General features: G+C 42.8%; 1 protein-coding gene across 1 annotated transcript; it reads right to left on the minus strand.

The window, feature by feature from the left end:
* Positions 1-671: 671 nt before the first annotated feature.
* Positions 672-14,518, minus strand: LOC106581096 (ATP-sensitive inward rectifier potassium channel 1-like). Its single transcript, XM_014162813.3, has 2 exons — positions 14,366-14,518; positions 672-5,020 (listed from the first exon to the last, which is right to left on the minus strand). Exon 2 carries the CDS (start codon positions 5,001-5,003, stop codon positions 3,903-3,905), a length of 1,101 nt encoding a protein of 366 aa, XP_014018288.1. The 5' UTR covers positions 5,004-5,020; positions 14,366-14,518; the 3' UTR covers positions 672-3,902.
* Positions 14,519-15,448: the final 930 nt, after the last annotated feature.

Raw genomic sequence — 15,448 nt, forward strand, 5'->3', positions numbered from 1 at the left:
TTCTTTCTTTCTTTCTTTCTTTCTTTCTTTCTTTCTTTCTTTCTTTCTTTCTTTCTTTCTTTCTTTCTTTCTCTCAGAGGACCTGAGCCCTAGGACCATGCCTCAGGACTACCTGGCCTGATGACTCCTTGCTGTCCCAAGTCCACCTGGTTGTGCTGCTGCTCCAGTTTCAATTGTTCTGCCTGCGGCTATGGAACCCTGACCTGTTCATCGGACGTGCTACCTGTCCCAGACCTGCTGTTTTCAACTCTCTAGAGACAGCAGGAGCGGTAGAAATACTCTGAATGATCGGCTATGAAAAGCCAACTGACATTTACTCCTGAGGTGCTGTCCTGTTGCACCCTCCACAACCACTGTGATTATTATTATTTGACCCTGCTGGTCATCTTTGAACATTTGAACATTTTGGCCATGTTCTGTTATAATCTCCACCCGGCACAGCCAGAAGAGGACTGGCCACCCCTCATAGCCTGGTTCCTCTCTAGGTTTCTTCCTAGGTTCTGGCCTTTCTAGGGAGTTTTTCCAAGCCACCGTGCTTCTACACCTGCATTGCTTGCTGTTTGGGGTTTTAGGCTGGGTTTCTGTACAGCACTTTGTGACATCAGCTGATGTAAGGGCTTTATAAATACATTTGATTGATTGATTGAGTACATTCCTAAGGACACATGAAATTGAGATACAGATAAGCTTTATTAGCATGAATGACAAAGCAAATGTTGCTAAAGTGAAGTGAGATAATTACATCAACAATAACGGCAAAAAAATAAATAACTATAATAATAATCCAAGACGTCATGCCCATAGGTGCACGTGTCACCTCAGATTTGTCCGATTAAAAGAAGTGTATTTTTGTTGTTGTTTCTCTATAATACTACTAGCCACCTAGCAATTTTATTATAGTTCCCAATCTCCCAACTTTATAACTAGCTACCAAGAAGCCATTTCAGGCTATCAATCAAGTTAGAGTAAATCAAATCAAATTATATTTGTCACATGCACCGAAAACAACGGGTGTAGCCTTAACCGTGAAATGCTTACTTACAAGCACTTCCCAACGATGCAGAGTTAAGAAATAATAATACAACGAAAAATTGTAACACAAGAGGAGTAAAATACACAAGAATGGAGCTACAGTATATACAGGGAGTACCAGTACCAGATCAACGTGCAGGGGTATGAGGTATTTGAGGTAGATATGTACATAAAGGAAGGATAAGTATCAGAATAGATAATAACAAGGTATTTGAGGTAGATATGTACATAAAGGAAGGATAAGTATCAGAATAGATAATAACAAGGTATTTGAGGTAGATATGTACATAAAGGAAGGATAAGTATCAGAATAGATAATAACAAGGTATTTGAGGTAGATATGTACATAAAGGAAGGATAAGTATCAAGATAGATAATAACAAGGTATTTGAGGTAGATATGTACATAAAAGAAGGATAAGTATCAGGATAGATAATAATAAGAGTAAAATAAAGAACAGAGCATATGAGTGTAAAAGTGTGTGTGTGTGTGTGTATGTTTGCGTGTGTCTGTGTGTGTGTGTGTCTGTGTGTTTGTGTTTGTGTTTGTGTTGTGTCGTTATGCGTGTGTGTGTATATGTGTGTTTGTGTGGTCGGTATGCGTGTGTGTGTTATGTGCATGTGTATGTAGTGTATGTGCATGTGTGTGGGTTTCGTGTGAGAGTGTCAGTGTAGTGAGTGTGTATTTCGTGTGTTTACACTGAATATACAAAACAATAGGACCACCAGCTCTTTTCATGACATAGACTGACCAGGTGAATCGAGGTGAAAGATATGATCCCTTGTTGATGACACTTATGAAATCCACTTCAATAAGTGTAGATGAAGAGGAGACAGGTTAAAGATAGTCCAGTGTGGCTCAGTTGGTAGAACATGGTTCGATACCCACAGGGGACCAGCATGAAAAATGTATGCACTCACTACTGTAAGTCAATCTGGATAAGAGCGTTTGCTAAATGACAAAAAATTAAGACATGGATTTTGTATGTGTGCAATTCAGACAGTGAATGAACAAGACAAAATATTTAAGTGCCTTTGAATGGGGCATGGTATTAGGTGCCAGGCGCACCAGTTTGAGTGTATGGAGAAATGCAAGGCTGCTGGGTTTTTCACGCTCAACAGTTTCCTGTGTGTATCACAACTTGACACAACTGAATTGAGGCTGTTCTGGCTGTTCTGAGGGCAAAAGGGGGTGCAATTCAATATTAGGAAGATGTTACTAATGTTTTGTACACTCCGTTTATATATGAATTATTTAGTAGTCTTATGGCTATTTAGCAGTTTTATGGCTTGGGGGTAGAAGCTGTCTCGGAGCCTGTTGGTCAGAGAGCCGATGCTCCGGTACTGTTTGCCAGACGGTAGCAGAGTGAACAGTCAATGGCTTGGGTGGATGGGGTCTTCGCCAATTTTTTGTGCCCTCTTCACGACTTTGCGGGGGGTGTGGACCATGTTAAGTTCTTAGTGATGTGGATGCCAAGTAACTTGAAGCTCTCAAACCGCTCCACAACAGCCCCATCGATGTGGATGAAGGGCGTGCTCTCCCCTATTTCTCCTGTAGTCCACGATCAGCTCCTTGGTCTTATTGATGTTTAGGGAGAGGTTGTTGTCATGGCCCCACACTGCCCAGTCTCTGACCTCATTCCTGTAAATCTTGTCTCATTGCCATCGATGATCAGGCCTACCACAGTTGTGTCTCCAGCAAACTTAATGATGGTGTTGGTGTCGTGTATGGCCACACAGGTGTGGGTGAACAGGGAGTACAGGAGGGAACTAAGCACACACCCTTGAGGGGCCCCTGCGTTGATGGCCAGCATAGCCAAGGTGTTGTTGCCTACCCTCACCACCTGGGGCCGTCCCGTCAGGAAGTCCAGGTTCCAGATACAGTGGGAGGTGTGCACCTATCAGTTGGTGTGCAGTTTCTTGTTTGTTTATGGTCTCATACAGTTTGTTGAGTTTCAGAGTGATATTGGCTTGTGGAGGGATATATATGGCCGTAATGATTACAGATGAGAACTCTCTTGGTAGATAAAAGGGTCTATGAGGTATTCTATATCAGTTGAGCAAAGGCTAAAGATTTCCTTCACACTGGAAGCAGAGGACCCCTTTGGACTTGCCAGAGGCTGGCTTCATCCGACTATGCCGCTGAAAGGAGAAACAGCAGAGTCCTACGTACATAGTCATACAGCCACGTCTCTGCAAGGCATAAAATATTTCAGCTTTTTAAGTCTCTTGAACGAAGTAGAGGGTCAGAGGATCAAGTAGGTAATGGTGAGAGGTTAGCATGTCTAGGGGTATGATCTTTGACCCTGGGTAACTTTCTCACTCATCATTATTTACGATATATTCAGGATTATTTCTAATCATGGTACCATTCACAATAATGTAGAAGTGTTTAGAAACATATTATATTCTTATTTACAATAGAACTCACTCCAGAATGACACAATACATTATTTACCATTAATTTCTGTTGGGCTCAAAATAATCTGAAACACAACCAAGACAAACTGCAAATACATCCAACAAGTTTGTAGTCACAAGCTTGAAGTAGTCATTGCATGCTAGGAATATGGAAACAAATGCTAAACTTTTGACTACTTTATATATAAGAATCTTAGGGATGTCAATACTTTTGACCCCAATATATTACTTGTTAAACAAAATCTCTTTCTCTGAGCAATTTTCTTAGTATAAAATAATATAATTGCAAAAATTATAGCTCAGTATTTGAATAAATTTTTATAGTCACTATTGGTCATCTTTATAAAGGGTGTCAATCATTTCAGACCCTACCGTCTATATAAATATTACAAGATGAAAAAAATTATTCACAAATTGCCATCCAAAAGTTCACATCTTGGTTGTATTAAATTATTCTAGGATATCAATAACTTCAAATCCAACATTGTCGATTGCATTAATGGAGGGGAGGTGGTGTCCCATTATGTTGTGGAAGCAGTAGGCACAGTGTGCAGTGGCCACGGACACTACCTTGGAGAAGTTGGAGAAGTCCACTCTGTACTTGCCCTCTTTGCTGCGGGAGATGATGGGTAGGAAGTTGTAACCCCACATGATCTCCTGAGGAATGAAGGAAGTCCTGACCTGGCAGGCTGAGCTGGTGGTCTCGGCTGTGCCCTCCAGAAAGACCACCAGCTCAAACTCCTGCTTACGGAGAGTGTCCACTGCCATCTCAAAGAAAGGGCTAGTCTTGTCAATCACATGGTAGAGTGTGAGAGGGCACACAAAGAAGAGGTTGTCCTTCCCAGCGTCCATCATGAACTCAATGTTCACCTGGTCCATGATGATTGTCTCCCCGTCGGGTTTGACTGTTGTCCTCAACAGCTTGCCGTAGATCTGGCTCCCGATCATCAGGGTCTTGCGTAAGTTGGCCACTCTTATCATAAGGCAAAGGAAGTCCTTCTTAGGACAGATGACAGCCATCTCACTGAATGAGATGGTCTTGGCCCTTTTCTTAGGGAGGGATATCTTGGACACAATGATTCCACACATGAAGCAGTGTATGAGGGCCCCTATGAGAGTCTGGATAATGATGAGGGCTACGGCACCAGGACATTGGGGGGTGACAGCGCGTACACCATACCCGATGGTGGTCTGGGTCTCCAGGGAGAAGAGGAAGGCCGTAGTGAGACCGTAGACGTTCCACATACAGGGGGTGTGGTTGCTTGGCGGGTTCTGCCACGTCAGGTCCCCGTTGTTCCGGGCGATCCAGAACCACAGCAGGCTGAAGATGAACCAGCTCAGGGTGAATGAGGCGATAAAGAAGAAGAGGACAAAGCGCCAGCGGAACTCCACGAAGGTTGTCCAGAAGTCCACGAGGAAGGCAAAGTGGTTGCCGTACTTCACGTTGCCGAATTCAATGTTGCAGTGGCCATCTTTGGTCACCAGCCGGCTTCTGCGGATTCTTCGCTCCACCAGGTGGTCCTGGATGCGCTTCCGGATGCCAAACACCATTTTCTAGGTGCTGTCGTCTGTTAGAGAGGACAATTTGTTATTTAACACACCCAGACAAATAAATCAATATCCTTGTCATCCAAGAACTGTTAGATATATACAGACTGGATACTATTAATACAGAATACTGGAGTTTTTCATTAATATGTTTAATCTTCAAAGATAAACCTTCATCCGACCCTGTAACCTATACCTACCTGTATGCCAGTCATGAAATTCAAGGTGTCTTAAAACTGCAGACTAAATATTTATATTTTGTTCAAGGCTCTTGGATGCTTTGAATTGAATGTAACAAATTATAAACTAGAATTCAATGATAAATAATGTAATTTTCCTTCAATATCATTGTTCTTCAAATGAAATTTCTGCCATTCACAACTTTCTAAAAGCAATAATGACAAACCAAGCATTGGTCTTTAAGAGGATGTAAGAGATAATGAAGTTGTGTAACATTCACTCTTGGATCCAGACTTGTGAAATAGATCATGTTTTACCTCCTTTAATTCTTAATTTCACACATCGTTACTGAACTAATTAGGTAAAACACAAGGTAAAAGTCCCACTGACCATAATTCTCATCAAAATATAATTATGTGAAACAACTTAGTAGCACAAACGCCCCTGTCAGTCTATGATCAATTAAATGATTTCACCTGCCCCAACCATCAGTCTTATTACTTACTTAAAGTGTTGCTCTAGTTACTAGCAGTTGCTATGCATCACTTGCACATGTGAATCTACATGTAAATCCTGCAATCCTGGGCACATGCCATAGTTAAGACCCCAAGTCATTAGAGAAAACGTTATTGTTGAAATAGTTCACTCCACTGGCCCAAATCAGTCAGATAATCATAACCTTCCTAAAAACATCTAGCCTACTACAACTATATACAGTTGAAGTCGGAATTTTCCATACACCTTAGCCAAATACATTTACACTCAGTTTTTCACAATTCCTGACATTTCATCCTAGTAAAACTTCCCAGTCTTAGGTCAGTTAGGAACACCACTTTATTTTACGAATGTGAAATGTCATAATAATAGTTTAGAGAATGATTTATTTCAGCTTTTACTTATTTCATCACATTCCCAGTGAGTCAGAAGTTTACATACACACAATTAGTATTTGATAGCATTGCCTTTAAATTGTTTAACTTGGGTCAAACGTTTCAGGTAGTCCTCCACAAGCTTCCCACAATAAGTTGGGTGAATTTTGGCCCATTCCTCCTGACAGAGCTGGTGTAACTGAGTCAGGTTTGTAGGCCTCCTTGCTCGCACACTCTTTTTCAGTTCTGCCCGCAAATGTTCTATTGGATTGAGGTCAGGGCTTTGGCGTTCTTAGACTTGCAAGCCTCCCCGTTTTTCCTCCAAACATAACAATGGGCAATATGGCCAAACAGTTCTATTTTTGTTTCATCAGACCAGAGGACATTTCTCCAAAAAGTATGATCTTTGTCCCCATGTGCAGCTACAAACTGTAGTCTGGCTTTTTTATGGCCGTTTTGGAGCAGTGGCTTCTTCCTTGCTGAGCGGCCTTTCAGGTTATGTTGATATATGTACAAAAAAAGTACAAAAAAAATGCATGTAATGAAATGAAATGTATGCATTCACTACTGTAAGTCGCTCTGGAGAAGAGCGTCTGCTACATGACTAAAATGTAAATGTAAATATAAGTCTCGTTTTACTGTGGATAATAGATACTTTTGTACCTGTTTCCTCCAGCATCTTCACAAGGTCCTTTGCTGTTGTTCTGGGTTGGATTTGCACTTTTCGCACCAAAGTACATTCATCTCTAGGAGACAGAATGCATCTCCTTCATGAGCTGAATGATGACTGCGTGGTCCCATGGTGTATATACTTGCGTACTACTGTTTGTACAGATGAACGTGGTACCTTCAGGTATTTGGAAATTGCTCCCAAGGATGAACCAGACTTGTGGAGGTCTACAATTTCTTTTCTGAGGTCTTGGCTGATTTCTTTTGATTTTCCCATGATGTCAAGCAAAGAGGCACTGATTTTGAAGGTAGACCTTGAAATACATCCACAGGTACACCTCCAATTGACTCAAATGATGTCAATTAGCCTATCAGAAGCTTCTAAAGCCATGACATCATTTTCTATAATTTTCCAAGCTGTTTAAAGGCACAGTCAACTTAGTGTATGTAGACTTCTGACCCACTGGAATTGTGATACAGTGAATTATAAGTGAAATAATCTGTCTGTAAACAATTGTTGGAAAAATGACTTGTGTCATGCACAAAGTCGATGTCCTAACCGACTTGCCAAAACTATAGTGTGTTAACAAGAAATTTGTGGAGTGGTTGAAAAACAAGTTTTAATGACTGCAACCTACAGTAAGTGTATGTAAACTTCCGACTTCAACTGTAGAAAGCACAGAATTATTTGATTGATGGTCCCTGGCAAGATATCAGGAATCAAGGTAAGACCAAAGTGCAGACTGTGTGAAGTAACAATGTTTTATTGTAACACAAGGGGCAAGCAAACAACAAGTCAAGGCAGGAAGGGGTAGATTATCCAGAGTAGTAGCAAAGGTGCAGGACGGCAGGCAGGCTCAGGGTCAGGGACAGGCAGAGTGGTCAGGCGGGCGGGTACAGGGTCAGGACAGGCAAGGGTTAAAAACCAGGATGACGAGAAAAAGAGAGGCTGGGAAAAGACAGGAGCTGACAGGGCTCCTGTCTTTTGTGCAATTATGTGTTTTTATTTTGCATTATTTGTAACTTATTTTGTACATAATGTTTCTGCAACCGTATCTTATGGCAAAAAAAAGCTTCTGGATATCAGGACAGCGATCACTCACTTCGGATTAGACAAAGATTTTCTCTTCAACAAGTAGGACGTACAGGACATTCTCCGAACACCCGACAAGGCCAACATCCCAGTTATTTGCAAGAGGAAGAGACGCAGGTACAGAGGACACAGAGTGGGATGCCTCATGAGGATCCGCAGAAGGTGAGTGGGAAAGCAGCTGCCGTTACCGTCAATATTACTTGCCAATGTGCAATCATTGGACAATAAATTAGACAAGGTACGAACACGAATATCCTACCAACGGGACATCAAAAACTGTAATATCCTATGTTTCACGGAATCGGGGCTGAATGATGACATGGATTTTCAGCTAGCGGGATATACACTGCACCTGCAAGATACAGCACACTCCGGTAAGACGAGAGGGGGCTTTTTGTAAACAACAGCTGGTGCACGAAATCTATCTGTCTCTAGATTTTGCTCGCCTGAAATAGAGTATCTGGTGATAAATTGCCGGCTACACTACTTGCCTAGAGAGTTTTCAGCTATACTTTTCGTGGCTGTTTATTTACCACCACAGACAGATGCTGGCACTAAGACCGCACTCAGTCAGCTGTATAAGGAAATAAACAAACAGGAAACCACTCACCCAGAGGCGGCGCTCCTAGTGGCCGGAGACTTTAATGCAGGGAAACTTAAATCAGTACTACCAAATTTCCATCAACATGTTAAATGTGCAACCAGAGGGAAAACAATTCTAGATCACCTGTACTCCACACACAGAGACGAGTACAAAGCACACCCTCGCCCTCCATTTGCTAAATCCGACCACAACTATATCCTCCTGATTCCTGCTTACAAGCTAAAATTTAAGCAGGAAGTACCAGTGACTCGGTCTATAAAAAAAGTGGTCAGATGAAGCAGATGCTAAACTACATGACTGTTTTTTACCTATCACAGACTGGAACATGTTTCGGGATTCTTCCGATGGCATTGAGGAGAACACCACATCAGTCACTGGCTTTATCAATATGTGCATTGAGGACGTCGTCCCCACAGTGACTGTACATACATACCCCAACCAGAAGCCATGGATTACAGGCAACATTCGCACTGAGCTAAAGGGTAGAGCTGCCGCTTTCAAGGTGCGGGACTCTAACCCGGAAGTTTATAAGAAATCCTGCTATGCCCATCAAACAGTCAAAGAGTCAATGCAGGGCTAAGATTGAATCGTACTACACAGGCTCCAACGCTCGTCTTATGTGGCAGGGCTTGCAAACTATTACAGACTACAAAGGGAATCACAGCTGCAAGCTGCCCAGTGACACGAGCCTACCAGACGAGCTAAATCACTTCTATGGTCGCTTCGAGGCAAGCAACACTGAAACATGCATGAGAGCATCAGCTGTTCCGGACGACTGTGTGATCACGCTCTCCGTAACCTATGTACCTTTAAACAGGTCAACATTCACAAGGCTGCGGGGCCAGACAGATTACCAGGACGTGTGCTCTGGGCATGTGCTGACCAACTGGCAAGTGTCTTCACTGACATTTTCAACCTCTTCCTGATAGAGTCTGTAATACCAACATGTTTCAAGCAGACCACCATAGGCCCCGTGCCCAAGAACAAGAAGGCAACCTGCCTAAATGACTACAGACTCGTAGCACTCACGTCCATACCATGAAGTGCTTTGAAAGGCTGGTAATGGCTCACATCAACACCATTATCCCAGAAACCCTAGACCCAGTCCAATTTGCATACCGTCCAAACAGATACACAGATGATGCAAACTCTATTGCACTCCACACTGCCCTTTCCCGCCTGGACAAAAGGAACACCTATGTGAGAATGCTATTCATTGACTACAGCTCAGCATTCAACATCATAGTGCCCTCAAAGCTCATCACGAAGCTAAGGATCCTGGGACTAAACACCTCCCTCTGCAACTGGATCCTGGACTTCCTGGCGGGCTGCCCCCAGGTGGTGAGGGTAGGTAGCAACACATCTGCCATGCTGATCCTCAACACTGGATCACCCCCAGGGGTGCGTGCTCTGTCTCCTCCTGTACTCCCTGTTCACCCACGACTGCATGACCAGGAATGACTCCAACACCATCATTAAGTTTGCAGACGACACAACAGGGGTAGGCCTGATCACCGACAATGACGAGACAGCCTATAGGGAGGAGGTCAGTGACCTGGCCAGCTAGTGCCAGAATAACAATCTATCCTTCAACATAACCAAGACTAAGGAGATGATTGTGGACTACAGGAAAAGGAGGACCGAGCACGCCCCCATTCTCATCGACGGGGCTGTAGTGGAGCAGGTTGAGAGCTTCAAGTTCCTTGGTGTCCACATCCCCAACAAACTAGAATGGTCCAAACATACCAAGAGAGTCATGAAGACGCCAAGGCCTATCCCCCCTCAGGAAACTAACAAGATTTGGCATGGGTCCTCAGATACTCAAAAGTTTCTACAGCTCCAACATCGAGAGCATCCTTATGGGTTGCATCACTGCCTGATACGGCAATTCCTCAGCCTCTGACCAAAAGGCACTACAGAGGGTAAAGCGTACAGCCCAGTACATCACTGGGGCTAAGCTGCCTGCCTTCCAGGACCTCGACACCAGGCGGTGTCAGAGGAAGGCCCTAAAATTGCAAAGTCCCCAGTCACCCCCGTCATAGACTGTTCTCTCTACTACTGCATGACAAGCGGTACTGGAGTGCCAAGTCTAGGACAAAAAGACTTCTCAACAGTTTTTACCCCCAACCCATAAGACACCTGAACAGCTAATCAAATGCCTACCCAGACAATTTGCATTGTGTGCCCCCCGACCCCTATTTTACGCTGCTGCTACTCTCTGTTTATCATATATGCATAATCACTTTAACTCTAGATTCATGTACAGTGGGGGAAAAAAGTATTTGATCCCCTGCTGATTTTGTACATTTGCCCACTTACAAAGAAATGATCAGTCTATAATTTTAATGGTAGGTTTATTTGAACAGTGAGAGACAGAATAACAACAAAAAAATCCAGAAAAACTCATGCCAAAAATGTTATAAAATTATTTGCATTTTAATGAGGGAAATAAGTATTTGACCCCTCTGCAAGACATGACTTAGTACTTGGTGGCAAAACCCTTGTTGGCAATCACAGAGTCAGACGTTTCTTGTAGTTGGCCACCAGGTTTGCACACATCTCAGGAGGGATTTTGTCCCACTCCTCTTTGCAGATCTTCTCCAAGTTATTAAGGTTTCGAGGCTGACATTTGGCAACTCGAACCTTCAGCTCCCTCCACAGATTTTCTATGGGATTAAGGTCTGGAGACTGGCTAGGCTACTCCAGGACCTTAATGTGCTTCTTCTTGAGCCACTCCTTTGTTGCCTTGGCCGTGTGTTTTGGGTCATTGTCATGCTGGAATACCCATCCACGACCAATTTTCAATGCCCTGGCTGAGGGAAGGAGGTTCTCACCCAAGATTTGACGGTACATGGCCCCCCGTCCATCGTCCCTTTGATGCGGTGAAGTTGTCCTGTCCCCTTAGCAGAAAAACACCCCCAAAGCATAATGTTTCCACCTCCATGTTTTACGGTGGAGATGGTGTTCTTGGGGTCATAGGCAGCATTCCTCGTCCTCCAAACACAGCGAGTTGAGTTGATGCCAAAGAGCTCCATTTTGGTCTCATCTGACCAGAACAGTTTCACCAGTTGTCCTCTGAGTCATTCAGATGTTCATTGGCAAACTTCAGACGGGCATGTATATGTATTCTTGAGCAGGGGGACCTTGCGGGCGCTGCAGGATTTCAGTCCTTCACGGCGTAGTGTCTTACCAATTGTTTTCTTGGTGACTATGGTCCCAACTGCCTTGAGATCATTGACAAGCTCCTTCCGTGTAGTTCTGGGCTGATTCCTCACCGTTCTTATGATCATTGCAACTCCACGAGGTGAGATCTTGCATGGAGCCCCAGGCCGAGGGATATTGACAGTTCTTTTGTGTTTCTTCCATTTGCGAATAATCGCACCAAATGTTGTCACCTTCTCACCAAGCTGCTTGGTGATGGTCTTGTTGCCCATTCCAGCCTTGTGTAGGTCTACAATCTTGTCCTTGACATCCTTGGAGAGCTCTTTGGTCTTGGCCATGGTGGAGAGTTTGGAATCTGATTGATTGATTGCTTCTGTGGACCGGTGTCTTTTTTACAGGTAACAAGCTGCGGTTAGGAGCACTCCCTTTAAGAGTGTGCTCCTAATCTCAGCTCGTTACCTGTATAAAATACACCTGGGAGCCAGAAATCTTTCTGATTGAGAGGGGGTCAAATTCTTATTTCCCTCATTAAAATGCAAATCAATTAATAACATTTTTGACATGCGTTTTTCTGGATATTATTGTTGTTATTCTGTCTCTCACTGTTCAAATAAACCTACCGTTAAAATTATAGACTGATCCTTTCTTTGTCAGTGGGCAAACGTACAAAATCAGCAGGGGATCAAATACTTTTTTCCCCCACTGTACAAACTACCTCAATTGGCCCGACCAACCACTGCCCCCGTGCATTGGTTAACTGGGCTATCTGCATTGTGTCCCGCCACACACCACCCGCCAACCCCTCTTTTACACTACTGCTACTCTCTGTTCATCATATATGCATAGTCACTTTAACCATATCTACATGTACATACTACCTCAATCAGACTGACTAACCGGTACCTGTATGTAGCCACGCTACTGTTATTTTTCACTGTCTTTTTACTGTTGTTTTTATTTCTTTACTTACCTATTGTTCACCTAATACCTTTTTTGCACTATTGGTTAGAGCCTGTAAGTAAGCATTTCACTGTTGTATTTTGCGCACGTGACAAATAAACTTTGATTTATTTCATTTGCATGCTGACAAACAAGATGAACTGGCACAGACAGAGGATAAGTGAGGAATATGGGCCTGGAGGGGTGGAGACAAGCACAAGGACAGGTGAAACAGATCAGGGTGTGACACAAGATTAAAGGCATAGGAGTTTTCTGAATAAATCTGTCCTGTGTTGCTGCCCAGCTATGCCAAATACTGAGTTTGATTTTTTTTTGTAAATTTTATTTTCACCTTTATTTAACCTGGTAGGCAAGTTGAGAACAAGTTCTCATTTACAACTGCGACCTGGCAAAGATAAAGCAAAGCAGTACAACAAAAACAACACCAAGTTACACATGGGACAAACAATCGTACAGTCAATAACACAATAGAAACATCTGTATACAGTGTGTGCAAATTAAGTAAGGAGGTAAAGCAATAAATAGGCCAATAGTGGCAAAGTAATTACAATTTAACAATTTACAATGGAGTGATAGATGTGCAGATGAGGATGTGCAAGTAGAAATACTGGTGAGCAAAACAGCAGAAAAACAAAAACAAATATGGGAATGAGGTAGGTGGTTGGTTGGTTGGATGGGCTATTTACAGGGTCAGGGTGGTGCACTTGTTAGGCCAAACACTGAGTTGGATGGTGGTGTGCTTGTTAGGGAGTGTTGTGCACAAAATTACCAGTGCCATAAGCTGGTGCGTTTGTTTCTACGCTCAATGCTTGGAAGCGTCCTGTCTTTCACAAACAACAATCCAATAATCACACACTATGTTCTGTTGTGAAGCTTTTCTCTCTGGACCTCACAACCCTTTCACACCTAATCATTATTTCTTCTGCATTGTTACTGTAACATTATGAAACAAATTCTGAGATCATTTGAGGTTTACTTTGATATGATCCTTGGCTGATGCATTACAATAATATACTTTTGAAATAGTGATACTTGTATTAGTATTGTATGGTTCAGTTGTCATTTCAGTAATAACTCTTCAACAATGAATGATTTCCTCTGGAAAATCATATAATTATTTATTTCGGCATATTACACACTGTTCTGCAACCAATGACAAGGTAATAGGGACCATTTCCACCCTTGTAATCATCAGTTTGTGATTAAGTGCAATGTTATGACTACATTTATTCACATTTTATTGTTTGAGCCAATTAAATACTTCACTCAATATTTACACTGATAAATGTAGGCAGATGTTGTATAATTTGCTTCTACAGTGAGGTCAGAAAGTTTGCAAATTATGTTCCCCTTTTGAAAGAGAGACTGTGGTTGCTGTAAATATCTCAAATAACAATAACAATAAAACAAATATTTCTCCCAAGACCATTTCCTTTTAATGTTAAGATCCTCAACAATTTACAAGACCACAAACTAGCCAATACATGCACCTGCATAGAAAGTTTGGAGTGGAGTCAGATCAATCCCATTAAGAATTTGTTCTTAACTGACTTGCCTTGTTAAATAAAGGTTAAATAAAATAAAATTAAATACAATATGTTTACTGGCAGACATGTCACTTTTCACTGATAGTGTTTTGGGAAGTAGTGCTTCTTGGAAGCAAGAAGAACATTAGCGGAATGCCAAATAAAAATATATGCAACACATATTTGTAGGAGAGAGTAGCTGTAACACGACAAGCTCACCCTAGGCTCAAAGTGAGTGCATTTAAACATGATAGATATCATCATTACACTGTTGTTATAACAGGAGAATACCAAGTACTCACTGGATGATAATGGTCCAACTACAGAAGATGAGATCCTGTCAGTGTGGAAACTGTGGAAATATAAAGTTGTGTTGCACACGGGATCCCCTCTGTCTCCGTCTCTCAGCCAGTCTCTGATGGTGTGCTCTTTGAACTGTAGTTAGTGTTCTGACAGCTCTCTCAGTGTTACAGATGTGTGTGCTTTTATAAAACTTGGGATTGGAATCACATCAGGTGATATTTACACACAAACATAAAGTAGGCTACCCGTACAGCCCTCCAGCACGACTGTTGCGTGGGCATGTGTTTACCCCACACAGCGCCAGTACCCAGGTCCAGCCTGACTGCCCCCTGCTACCCCACCCGTGTCTTGGGCAGGGCTCTCAATGTATAGATCAAGAGGAAGCTGTGTGCCACTGTTTACAGTACACACACATGCACAATCACACACACACGCTTGTATTTGCTGTTAAGTCAAATAGTGTTGCTGCATTTCAAATAAAATAAAATGGTATTTGTCACATGCACCGAATACAACAGGTGTAGACCTTACAGTGAAATGCTTACTTACAAGCCCTTAACCAACAATGCAGTTTATCGAAAATACCTTAAAAAGTAACAAATAAAAGTAACAAATAATGAAAGTGCAGCAGTAAAATAACAATAGCGAGGCTATCCGGTACCGCTTGCTGTGCAGTAGCTGAGAGAACAGTCTATCACTTGGGTGGCTGGAGTCTTTGACACTTTTTAGGGCCTTCCTCTGACACCGCCTGGTATAGAGGTCATGTATGGCAGGAAGCTTGGCCCAGGTGATGTACTGGGCCGTACGCACTACCCTCTGTAGTGCCTTGCGTTCGGAGGCCGAGCAGTTGCCATACCAGGCAGTGATGCAACCGGTAAGGATACTCTCGATGGTGCAGCTGTATAACTTTTTGAGGATCAGAGGACCCATGCCAAATCTTTTCAGTCTCCTGAGGAATAGGAATAGGTTTTGTCGTGACCTCTTCACGACTGTCTTGGTGTGCTTGGACCATGGCAGTTTGTTGATGATGTGGATGCCAAGGAACTTGAAGCCCTCAACCTGCTCCACTACAGCCCCGTCGA

This window comes from Salmo salar, chromosome 20 (assembly GCF_965601325.2).
Source record: "Salmo salar chromosome 20, fSalSal1, whole genome shotgun sequence".
Taxonomy (NCBI): domain Eukaryota; kingdom Metazoa; phylum Chordata; class Actinopteri; order Salmoniformes; family Salmonidae; genus Salmo; species Salmo salar.